The sequence below is a fragment of the Hippoglossus stenolepis genome, chromosome 16, assembly GCF_022539355.2.
Source record: "Hippoglossus stenolepis isolate QCI-W04-F060 chromosome 16, HSTE1.2, whole genome shotgun sequence".
NCBI lineage: Eukaryota > Metazoa > Chordata > Actinopteri > Pleuronectiformes > Pleuronectidae > Hippoglossus > Hippoglossus stenolepis.
In genome coordinates, this window is record NC_061498.1 from 8,712,928 (window position 1) to 8,725,220 (window position 12,293).

The 12,293-nt window shown below is 43.7% G+C and overlaps 1 protein-coding gene across 2 annotated transcripts; it reads left to right on the top strand.

The window, feature by feature from the left end:
• Positions 1 to 5,400: 5,400 nt before the first annotated feature.
• Positions 5,401 to 10,336, top strand: proza (protein Z, vitamin K-dependent plasma glycoprotein a). 2 transcript variants are annotated; one of them, XM_035181362.2, is made up of 9 exons: positions 5,401 to 5,558; positions 6,631 to 6,754; positions 7,356 to 7,516; positions 7,650 to 7,674; positions 7,763 to 7,876; positions 7,978 to 8,112; positions 8,196 to 8,311; positions 8,396 to 8,513; positions 9,324 to 10,336. In XM_035181362.2, exons 2-9 carry the CDS (start codon positions 6,676 to 6,678, stop codon positions 9,857 to 9,859), a joined length of 1,284 nt encoding a protein of 427 aa, XP_035037253.2. In that variant the 5' UTR covers positions 5,401 to 5,558; positions 6,631 to 6,675; the 3' UTR covers positions 9,860 to 10,336. The 2 variants fall into 2 exon arrangements, with proteins under 2 accessions (XP_035037253.2, XP_035037254.2); XM_035181363.2 differs by having other exon boundaries at positions 5,405 to 5,558; positions 6,652 to 6,754.
• Positions 10,337 to 12,293: the final 1,957 nt, after the last annotated feature.

The window sequence follows — 12,293 nt, forward strand, 5'->3', positions numbered from 1 at the left end:
ATGTATCAAATATTTGATATTTCTCTCTAATTTTCACTCTACTACACCAAATAGAAAAGCTACTGTATTGTAGTTTTGAGATACTTGTACTTCACATCACATTTTAGCCATTACATCTCACGTCATACGTCTACTCCAGAGGGAAAATACATCGAACTGGAGCTAAAGCTATTGTGTGGATAAAGATTAACAAGAACATTATTAAAAGGTTGTTTAAATGAGCTTGTCTACCAGCTACCGCACAAAAAATAATACCAACCACACCAAACCATTAAAATATTTCAATATTAATATAATTCCTGATAACAAACACCCCAACAGGAACCATTTGTGCTTTAATTTAAACCCTGGCCTGTGCACATTCACTGAAGCATGACAGGACTTTTACATAATGTCTTTTAAGACCTCACTTCATTTCCAACAAGTTCTTCTCTCTCAGTAGAACTATTGTGAAATCATATATATTATTCTGAAAAATAAGCTTTCAAGCCATGGGGAATATGGTGTTTTTTTACGTGTAAGGTTGGTATTACTCCTCATTTTTCTCACTGTGAGTGGTTTATTGAGTACTTTGGGCCTTTAATGGGTTTGCGGTATGTGCAGAAAGCAGACTCCAGAGCCGCTCTGGCATGAGCACGGTGAAACATCGGGTCCATTTAGAGAGCTGTCATCTCTCTTTTGAGGCCAAGGCCACCACTCCACAGGTCCGAGCAGACAGAACCGCGCTCTGCTCCGCTGTCTGAGTGAGATATCCCCTAAAAGGAAGAGCATGTGCCTGCGACAGTAACCTGAGGGCAGACGAGTTTAAAGAGTCATAAAGAAGGAGGGAAAGACAGAGGTTTCTGTTGGAAGAAAGGACCTCATGAGTCACCGAGCATGTGGAAAGGCAAGGGATCACATAGAAAAAACCTGCTTGGAGCCTCAGGTATAGCATCTCGAGCCTCCTCTACTCATCAGATGGAGGGCACTGTAGGAAAAGAAGAATTAATTACGAGACAGTCCAATAATGGCTGATCATCTTCTGCACTGGAGTCAGTTGCAGGAGTGAAGGAAATGTGTGAAGGAGCGAGGGTAAGCAAGAGGAGTGGAAAGGAGCAATCACGCGCTCTTAATTCTTTTCCCCTACATGTGAACAAATGAGCTGCGGGGGACTCAGGACGGGGAGCGCCACGATTAAGTGTTAAATAAAATATGGCCTGCTGACGTGAATTGATAATGGAGAAATGTGGGACAGGGGAAGGTGATTCTTCAAGAATAGAGCGCGTAGCTGTGAAAGACCCCCACAGGGGCAGTGCCTGCCTGCTCTGCAGTACTTAATACAACATCATCATTGGTCCTTGTCACACAAACTCAATTACACGTAATCTTCTGGCGCTTTGATGTAAGTGTGATTGTGTTGTGTGTGGGTTGTTGTGTGCAGATTCGATATACAGTGTGTGTGTGTGAGAGAGTATTTCTGATGTGTAACTATAAAGTGGTGTTGCTCTTCAGCACCAAACCAGGGCAGGTTATGGTTGTTATGTATCGTGGCCATACTTCCGCTTGACCTGCATATGTGTGTATGAGGTCAGGTGATGTTGATGCAGGATATTAGTGTGTGTATGTGTCACAGAGAGACGCGTTCTGTGTGCATGTGTGTTATTAATCCATTACATCATCATTACAGACATTGTCAGGGGAGCTCACACTGCAGCTCCTCACCGAACTGAACGATCACATGCACAAATGAAAAAACCAAAACACGTGCTTTGAATGTGAACCATGTTGATGTTTATGGTTTGTTACCAAGCAGGATAAGTCTCATCGGTGAGGCCCTGACAGGTTTTCATCTCAAAGTTAATTGTGTGCGATCATTGAATATAACAACTACTGGAAGTAACACTATAAAATGACAACAAGGGGAACAAGACAAAGGGCCTGCGAGGTCAGAGCTTATTTGTATGAACTACTGTCCAATTAAAAGTGTTCACTCACCTTTGAGAGTGGCTGGGCGTCACTCTCTCCAGGAAGACATTCATAATAATGTACAATGCACATGAAGCTGCTTTCACACATGCACTGAACTCCACAGAACCTCTGGACATTCTCCGGAGGAGGTGAACGAGTAACGAGTAAGATCCTCCGCACTTTCTGTGGACTTTCTCCGTTCAGCCCGCTGGAAAAAAGTCAGCAGAAAGTCCAGAGGAGCAGATGTGAGAACATTACATTACATTTCATTTAGCGGACGCTTGTATCCAAAGCGACTTACAAAAGTGCATTCAACCATGAGGGTACAAACCCAGAACAACAAGAATCAAGTAAGTACAATTGGCTTAAAAAAAGACAAACTACATAGTGCTAGATATAAGTGCCATATAAGTGCAACTAACTATTACGAGAACACAGCATGAGATCCTCCAGCAGGATCCCCCCCGAGTGAGTGGATGTGTTACAGACATTTCTAACATGCACAGACACAAAAATGTAATAAAACGAAAAGAAAGCCAATATCTGCAGATATAAAAGCGATGCCATACACGTAGAAGACACAGACAAAGATGTTTTTGGTGATAAGGGTGGATGCTGGTGTTGATGTGCTGTAAAGTAAAATCTCTGCAACGGAATTAATACGTCACACCATGCCTCCGCGTGCTGCACCACCCCTCACTTGAATGCTCTGGAGAGTGTTGTTGTGAACACGTCTGAGCAGAGAATCTCCCGCTGCGCTGTTCATGTGTGAAAGGGACGTCCTTTGGAGTTCACGTCTTAAAAGAGCAATGTATTTTTTTTCCAACCCACTTGTTAGGTTTAGGTTTTTGGTCAATCTTGAGTCGAGGCTTTCATCATTTGAAAGTTGGCATCGTTTGGTCAAAACAGGTTTGGAAAATGCAGGAAATCATCAAGTAAAAGAATGGGTTAAAGAAACACACAACATTTCCATTGATTTCACAGAGAATGATTCATGGATCAAGATGAAACCAAACCAGGCAAGTTTAGGGGACTGATATCTATGAGTGTGTGCAATTTGGTGCAGATCCAAATAGAAATCTGGATCTGGTGAATTTAAACGTGGTTTCACGAGGGGCCTGTTGGGCTCTGGTGGAGGTGTGTGCTGTGTCAGTGCTTTTCTCCTTGTTGAGATGTTTCCGTCTGGACCAAAGAAGCGGTGAACAGATGAACTGTCATCTTTAACACGCGCTGCTAACATGTCCAAAAAGTACAGAACCAGCTGACGAAACACAAGGGAGAATAATGGAGACTCCAGCGTGCAGGGAGTCCCGGGGAATTTGTCTCAGCCGCCTGTTAAATCCATCAGAAAGTTGTCACGTATCAGGTAGCATTAATTATGGATGTCTTCAGTGATGGCTGGCCTGTTTGTTTAGTCCGCCAGGCAAAATTGGTCTCTGTATTTGAAGACGAATGTGTCAGCGAGGTCACACGTGAGCGACGCACTGCTCTTTCGTTCCTCCTCTTCTCCAAACAAGAGCCGGCGCCTGACGAATAATGAGAGGATTGGGAAGAAACAGGAGCAACAGTGAGAGAAAGAGGGCGAGAGACAATACGACTGCAGGATGTTGAATAAAACATAAGGGATGGATGGATGACTGGAGGAGCTTTCCACTGCTGCTGTTGGAAAGCCAGCATGTACTGAACAAAATGACTTTCAAGTCAAAATATAACAGGTTGAAACAAAGACTGTGTATAAAGATGTATGACACGACTCCACTTGCTGCCACTATCCTCAAAAGAAGCCAGAACAGGATATAGATGGATAGATAGATTTTCATTTTAGTTGGAGCCACGGTAACGATATCTCACGATACACTAAAATTACTAATTAAAACCAAACTCACTGGAAAAACTGAGAAGACTGCCTAAAATGACAGAAACCATTGTTGAGAAAAAAAAAGATTCAATGTGAACTTAGATTTTTTGGGGGTTTGGTCCATGTCCCATTCATTAACATGGAGGCGGCAGGGTTCACGGCCCGTAGAACAGCCAACCACCAGTTGGCGATCGAGATGCTTTGGCTTCACTTTTCGAGAGCTGCCATGTCATCCATCTTTGAATACAGTCTGTGAGTCAGCAACAAATTTGGATTTCACCTCAGACATTCAGACAGGAAATGAGCAGAATCTTAGTAATTTACACATCCAGCAGCTGCTGAGCAGGCCGGGGCAGGCCGTCCCTCCACCCTCCCAACACCAGGGTACTGGTGCTGGGTCTCTCTGGACTGGGCAGTCCAGCTCTTGCCCCTGTCCTGCACTGGGGACCAGCTGGTCTGAGCAGGTTTTTATAATACCTCTGTCATTAGACTTAGGAAATGGAGACAGTTAACACGGCTGCAGCTGAGACTAAAGCCCCAAGGCCCTGTCTGCAAATTACATTGTTCTCACAAACAATCCCATTGAATAAGGCCACTGAGGAGCGACTTTGGCTTTGGAGAGCGAAGCTTTGATGGTCTAGTTTCATCCGCTCCTATTAGTGAGTCTGTGGTCATCACTGCCAATGAAAATCATTTTCACCAGTAAACTTTGATTTTAAATCTGCAAAACATTAAATACTGGCTCATAACTCCTCCTCCTCTGGTTTGAATTTTTGCTGTAGATATTAGTTTTTAAGATGTTATTCATTCCCAAAACTTCTCAGCATCTCTGCTCTCAGTTTATCAACAGTTTCCATCTTATCCTCCTGTCCACTGTGATTTTCACTCGTCTGCTTTAGCTGATTTATGTAAAGGCCCAGTCTGGTCAGTGGCTGTTTGCTGTTGTCCAGACTGATGAGTGCTTGTTTGCAGTGAGGCTTCTGTTATTGATCCCAGCAGATGGCATCACATTGTGTTTGATCAGCGTGTACATGAGAGGAGATCCTGAGCCGAGCATTCGATTTTTTTTAATCAGAAGGATTTTACGAGCCCAGAAAGTGTCCAGTAGCCCATAAATAAAAAAAAACCATTAGACAAAAGTCACATATATTTGATAATATATAGTTTGAAGAGATAGTTCACCCAAAAATGAAAATTCACCACTTTGCCGATGGGTGGGGTGGGTGAAGTGTTTGAGTCCACAGAACACTTTAGGAGTTTCAGGGATAAACATCGTTAACAGAGGACCTTTAGGCGAAAAACATGTTGGGAATGACCTCGTTTCGAGTCGAATTTGAACACTTCACCCACCCCTCCATCGGCATAGTGGTGAGTAGATAACGAGTGAATTTTCATTTTTGGGTGAACTATCCCTTTAACAGGCACTTCATTCTATTATATAATAATATTCTCATCTTATCTTTTTTAAATTTCTTCTTTCACATGGTTGCTGGGTAAATTCAACTGTCGTGTGCTGCAGACAGAGCAACAGGAACCCCCTGTCCTGTGCAGCAGGAGCCAGCTCTGTCTTGCAGCGCCCCCACGTGGCCCACCACTGTAATTACATCGTCCAGAGGCAGTAAACAGTGAGTGGAGTGGGCAGGCTTGTGTGTGATCATCATCATCTTCCGTCACTCTGGATCCACCATCATCCACAGGCCCGACCCGTGCAGGAGGCTGAGGCGCGTTCAGGGACCAGAGACGGGATCAGGCGGTAGGTAGCGAACATCACAGCTGATGTTGTTGTTGTTGCTGTTGTCGTTGTTGTTGTTGTCGTGACGCGCCCTCAGAAGTGTGACTGGATGTTTTCATGCGACACGGTAGAAAAACGCTGCCTCACGATCCCTGCGTGTGCGCGTTGCAGCGGAAACTGGTCCCATCTTTTGTTTTTGTCGCAGCACACGAGCTAATGCTATCTGCAGGCTAAAGGCTCCGCACACACAAAGCGTAGGTTCAAACATAGACTGTATATAAGGTTCAAACCCAGTGTACCCACCGGAGCATCATCACACCAGAGACAGTGTGAGTTTACAGTAAACAAGGCCCAGTGATCTTCAGATTGATAATAATTAATTAATTAATTCATAATAATGAGTACAAAATTATAATCGAGTTTTGAAATCATAGATGTTAAATGTATCCTATGTTATATTATGTTATATCATCTCATCTCGTCATGTGTCTATGAGGCTTTTTAAATTTCTTCTTTCACATCGTTGCTGTGTAAATTCAATATGTAATAATGTGATAATATATTATAATGATGATAATTGCTTCTCAGCTCCATGTGAGTATCTCTTGCTAACAGTTTATAAACTGGGATTAGTGGAAAAACTTGTTTTCAAAGCATGGATCAGGTTTGCTAAAATTAACATTTTTATGTCAAGTGGTGTCACCACGAACGAATGAGAAGTATTGAATATGTTATCCACCGAGAGTCTATGTAGGTGGACTCACTAAAATAATTGATTGTAAAATATTACATGAAAAACGATTTTATTAGAGTTATATCCAAATTAAAATGTTACGCATTTGGAATTTCCCCCATCTGGCAACACAAACATTCTTATTAATGGCTTTCGGTAATTAACTTTTTAAAATGATATGTTAAAAACCCTCTATAAATGGTTCCCTTACCTATAATTGTTGTATTTTTATATCCAAGAACATTCTAATCCAACAACTGACACTGAAAGACCAACGTCTTCATGAAAATTTTGTTTTTCACTTCATCGCCCTGTACAGATCACCCTGTGTGTCATATCTGTAATCTGCTTGTTTTTAAGAGCACACATTGATCCCTGCAGCACCGACCTTGCCACAGTGTCACCATGGGCTCCTCCACCACATCTGCCGCCCTGCTGTGTCTCCTGGCGGGGGCTCTCGCTGCCATTCAGACCCCCCAGACAGGTGAGGAGCCAGATGAAACTGCAGAGCTCAAAAACAGAGGTGGTAGTCTGAGCCGTAGCAAGAGGAGAGAGAGGAGTGAGGAAGTAAAGGAGGTCAAGATGTCAGCGTGACATGTCAAACTCTGCTCTGCATGAGAAAAGAGGGAAACACTGAGTGGATGCTGCGTCTATACGAGATTCAGAAAGTTATCAAACAGGAGCTTTAGTATCAATGGAGATGCAGCAGATTTAGGTGAATTTAGTTTTGTTTATTGGTTTATTTATTTTTGAGTGGTCTTACGAGATAAATACTGTTTATATTAACCACAGAGGGCTGCAACTGGAGATTATTTGTATTATTATCTTTTTAAAATGTGTCTCAGTCACAATTTCCTTTTGAAATACATGCAGTATGGTTTTGTTTGATCAACAGTCCAAAACGTAAATGTACTATTTTTATAATAATGTGAAACAGAGAAAATCTGTAAATAATCACATTTGGAAAACTTTTTTACCCGAAAGAAACAAACTTAAAACGCTGAATCTGTGTAGACAAACTGGTTCATAGTTCACAGTTTGGTCAGCTGTGCGTGAACCAGCTGAGACATCAACTGTTTCTCCAGTGTTTTTGGATAAGCAGCAGGCGAGCACCGTGATCTCCCGTCAGAAGAGGAATGTCGACGGCAGTAACCCCAGCCGGTCTTCCAGCCTGGAGCAGGCTTGCATGGAGAAAGTGTGCACCTACGAGGAGGCCAGGAAGTTCTTCCAGGACTCGTACCGCACGGTGAGATGCAGAATTTTTCTCACAAAGCCCTGCCTTGCTTGTTCATTATCTCCTAGTGTCCCTCCCTGTTTCATTAATGCACTGTGTACATGACAGAGAACTGTGCACTTATCTTGCATGTTTTCTCCTGCAGGATATCTTCTGGTCCGTCTACATTGGTAAGTGCTGTGGTAAAATGATTTTCCATTGCTGCACAGCCATAAGTAGTGCATTAGATCTTCTCAGACTCGCCGTCTGTGTGCTTAGATGGAGACCAGTGTGCAGAGAAGCCCTGCAAGAATGGAGCGCTGTGTTCGGACAGCGTGGGAGGCTACGACTGCGTCTGCAAGTCGGGTTTCACGGGGGTCCACTGTGAAAGCGGTGAGGAGGACATCCAAGTTGTGTGTGATCATCATTGTTCATTTGCTCTTCAGCTGGTGTGTGAGTGCTGCTATCCTCCGCTCTCTGTTTCCACGGTGCAGACCAGACGCTGTGCATCCTGGAAAAGAACAAGGGCTGCACCCAGTTCTGTAAACCAGACTACACATCCTACCAGTGTTCCTGTGCCCGTGGATGGAAGCTCAGCCAAAGGGACAGGAATAAGTGTGAGCCTGCAGGTACGTCTGAGACAGGGAGAAGTAACCTAATGATGACCTAACGAGAGAGAATTAATTATAACCGTTTTGCAATCGTCTCTCAGTCAGTTTCCCCTGTGGTAAAGTGAACAGTCTGAGTCGTTGGGATGACAAACAGTCCAGCAACACCCGCAGCAACTTTGAGGGAGTTAGCTGTACTTCCACTGAGTGTCCCTGGCAGGTAGGAACACACAGACTCCCGCACACTGTGACACTTCACTGGCATTCCTTTATGTGTGGCTGATGTTCATCCTGTCGTTTGCAGGCTCTCCTGAAGAGTTCAGAGTCGACAGGCTTCTGCAGCGGAGTCATTCTGAAGGAGAACCTGGTTTTGACCTCAGCTCAGTGTGCAAACAAATACAGCTCCTTCCAAGTGGCTGTCGGTGAGCAGACTAAACACATTATCACAACTTCCCAACAACAAGGATAGAAAATAATAAATAGACAGCAAATACTCTGATGTCACATGAGAATGGGTCCATTTCCAAAGCAACAAAGTTGTGCAGTTGGACAAAGGACAAAAGAGAATCATGCAAGCTCCCAAAAATATTTGTGATGCAACATTTAGATCTATTCACCACAAACACATTTTTCAAATAAACACTTAAAGAGTGAAGAATGAAGTGAAGAAAATGACATTTTTATATCAAATTCCTTATTTAAAATATGTTTCACGCAGGATTTAATATTTATATTCAAAATGTCTACATATCCCCAGCCCTAGAAGAATATTAAACTTTCTTAATGTGAATGTACGTTATGGTACTGATGTACTGATGGGAAACTGCATGAGAAAAACTGAGACATGTTTTCCATGAAGGTATGAAACAGTGACATGGCTGTTTACAGCAACTTGACTCCCGCTTCAGATTAGGGTTGTCTTTTCATTTTTGACATCTTCGTCGGTATCTTCTACATGTATGGCCTCTTCTTCATCCTTAGATATTTGTTTTCTGTCGCGTATTAGAAACGTCATTAACACTCGCTCGTGCAGACATTTTCCATCTGTATTCTCAGGCTCACTCTGACATTCTCTGGACATTTCACTATAGACATTTGTGTTCTCACATACAGCCCCCCCGGATAATTCCAGGAGATTCTCTGGGGTTCAGTGTATGTCTGAAAGCAGCGTATGTGTGCCTGAGTTTGGGAAACACCATCCTGAATGTCTTCACTTCCCTTCTCTTCCTCAGGCAAAAGCAACACCAACTTTCAAGACGGAGAGCAGACACTGTACGTAAAAGTAGTTCACGTTCACCCGCGCTATGTGGAGGGTCGTCCTGAGAATGACCTGGCTGTCATCGAGCTCCGCGACCGCATCATCTTTAAGAAAAATGTAATCGCTGCCTGTCTGCCAGAACGGGACTTCGCTGAGAGCGTCTTGTTGAAAGGCGAGCTCCCCGCCGTGGTCACCGGCTGGAAAGATCCCCAACAGGTATCTGCTTTCGAGGGCCCGCTCACCCTTAACCACTTGGTGTACCACCAACTGACTCAGTGTCTGGAGAATCACGCCAACCTGATGACCAATAAAATGGGCTGCACTGTCCCTCGGGCCAATGCCGACTGCACCATGAGCTCCGGCAGCCCCTTGCTCACCCTGTATAGGGATGTGTTCTTTCTCACCGGGGTGGTGAGCCAGCCGCCGGGGGCCGAGTGCGCCAAAGGCTACATCTTCCAGAAAGTGTCGCGCTACCTTGGCTGGCTGCAGCCGCTCATGAGCTCCCGTTAGATCGGGTAGTCAGGGAGTATATATAATAAAAACAGGGAATAAGGGGACTATTTCCATGTGTGCACTTCAAGCTCAATCTTTTCATTAGTTTTATCTTTTTGTCTTGTATTAGTACCATTCATCAGTTGTAAATAATATCTTACATATACAAATATGCATACACACATACAGCATCAGTCTCAGTCGAGGTGATTGCTTTTCATTCCTCTACATGTACTTCCTCATTTTTCCACAAGGTGGCTCTCTGTTAACATAAACAGAGCAACTCTTACTGCATGTGACCACCAAACACTGGCCAAATGCAGCAGCGAGAGATGGAGTGAATTATTCAACATATGCTTTGTGACGCGGTCAAAGCTTTTAATAACCTTAAGTTGATGTTGCTTTTTGTGACTGCTGTTCCTGGCTGACATGCTCTATGTAACATTCCTGGTAATCACTGTTCTATGAATGTAATAAACCCACATAACCACCTCACCCGATCGAATGACTTTTGCCGTTTTTGAATAAAATATTACTTGGTATATAAGATACCAGAGGAATGGTGGGATTTATATATCTGTATATTTGGGAAATATCAGTGAGTCGTAGGTGCAGGTGAGAACTATTTTGTTTCAAAATTTTACAATAGATATAGAGCTTTGGTTTTTCACAACCCTAAACTTACATGCACACACTTCTACAAGAATCGTGTGCATGAAACTGAGATATCAAATTGATTAACAGCTGCCACACTGCGTAATAATAGTGAGAAATTAAGCATTTGAGCTTTAAAAAGAAAAGTAAACGAGACAAATGGTGAAGATATTTAAGTCTGCACCAAAGTGTGAGGGTCAGACTGTTGTTGCCATCCCGCCAGCATGGCTAAAAATAAAGACGAGCTAAAATAGTGATGAAACGTAAGAGTAAATACAATCAAACATAAGGGAACAAGCATGGTTGAGGTCAACAGACAGTGTTGGACGACATGAAAAGAAATAACAGATCTGAGTGTGTTTGGCAGGTCATTCCAGTCTGATGGGGCTGTACATTTAAAGGCATCTTCTATTTCTGTTTTTACCAGTCACATGCAGAAACAGAAAAGCATCAAATCTGTTATGCTCATAATTTAAATGAGCCAAGCTGTCTAATGGAAAAAAAAAACTACGTGAACTGGTTGTAGCTATCCCCAGTTTGTCCCACGCAGACGATATTTGCTTGCCCTCTCTGTCACATACCCCTGTGTTGTCTGGCAACGTTTTCCCACAGACACTTTGCCCTCTGCAGTCTTCTCACAGCCTCCCTGGTGAACAAGGCCTGGACCGTGTCATGCAGGGAGAGAAAAGGGGAGGCGGAAGAATGGGCATGAGAGAGAGTAAGAGACGCCACATAAGAAAAAACCTGGCCTGCCACTTTTGATCGGGCGCTTGAAAAGGACAGCTCTGAAAGCTGGGGCCCACATTGGCTGTTGCCATGGTACTCACCTAGGAGATGGCTCCTTGCTCCCAAAAATGGCTCTGCTCCTTTACTGGGCCGTCCAGTGGAGATTAATTTGAGTGGAGCTCCTTCCTTCCTGAGTCTGGTCCTGCCAGCTGCATTTATATGCTCAGGCTTACGTATACAAACACACTCTAGGATAGGTTCGGCTACACTTTAATACCGAGCTGCTGAAATCAACTCCTGCATTGCTTTCATTTTTATTCCCTGAACTCAGCTTAAAATCAGAGAAATGGGGAGATGGGCACATGACATGAATGCAGAGAGGGGGGAAAAAATAGCAGGAGACAGGAAAAGGAGGCTGAGTGAGAGATGTTTGACAGGCTGAGAAAACAAACGGCTGAGATGAAGAGATGGAGAAATGACCTATAGATGAAGAGCAGAGACAGACCAGGAGATCTGGGACGTTGACACAGAAGAGAAATCATTTATTGTGAGGACAGTTTGACGGAGCTACAGTATATTAGACATGAATGAAAAGGCCTCGGAGAGACACATTAGCGCGGCCATTACTGATGGGAGGAAGTGAAAGCACTCAATGTCAAAGCTTTCACTCAAACCACAAATCAAATGTCACCAGCGCTGGGCGATCAGTGAATGTTACTACAATGTGTTGGTACATCTGGCCACTGGCCTACTTCATCAGTAATCCTTCGCTCTCCTCAACCCCAAAATATAGTTGCATGCTGTGACCTCAAATCCTCCCTATACCCTGTGTGTGCACGCGTGTGTGCGTGCACGTATATGCATCGCAATGACATGCTTATTTGTGTCTTGTGAATTGGGGTGAAGGGGGACACATTAAATGACAGACTTTGGCAAGGATTATCTGTCTGTGTGGTGTCTGATTCCACGCAGGGGGTCAGCAGTGTGTCTGTGTGTTGAAGGCAGATAGACTGAGTTAAAAATCTGATCGGCTACGCGTGTGTGTGATGAGCGCTGTGCTATCTGTAAAGGC

Coding starts and splice junctions, on each gene's coding strand:
- proza (XM_035181362.2), top strand. CDS start 6,676: ATGGGCTCCTCCACCACATCTGCCGCCCTGCTGTGTCTCCTGGCGGGG. Junction 7,517..7,649: donor TCCAGGACTCGTACCGCACG/GTGAGATGCAGA, acceptor TTTCTCCTGCAG/GATATCTTCTGGTCCGTCTA. Junction 7,877..7,977: donor GGGGGTCCACTGTGAAAGCG/GTGAGGAGGACA, acceptor TCCACGGTGCAG/ACCAGACGCTGTGCATCCTG.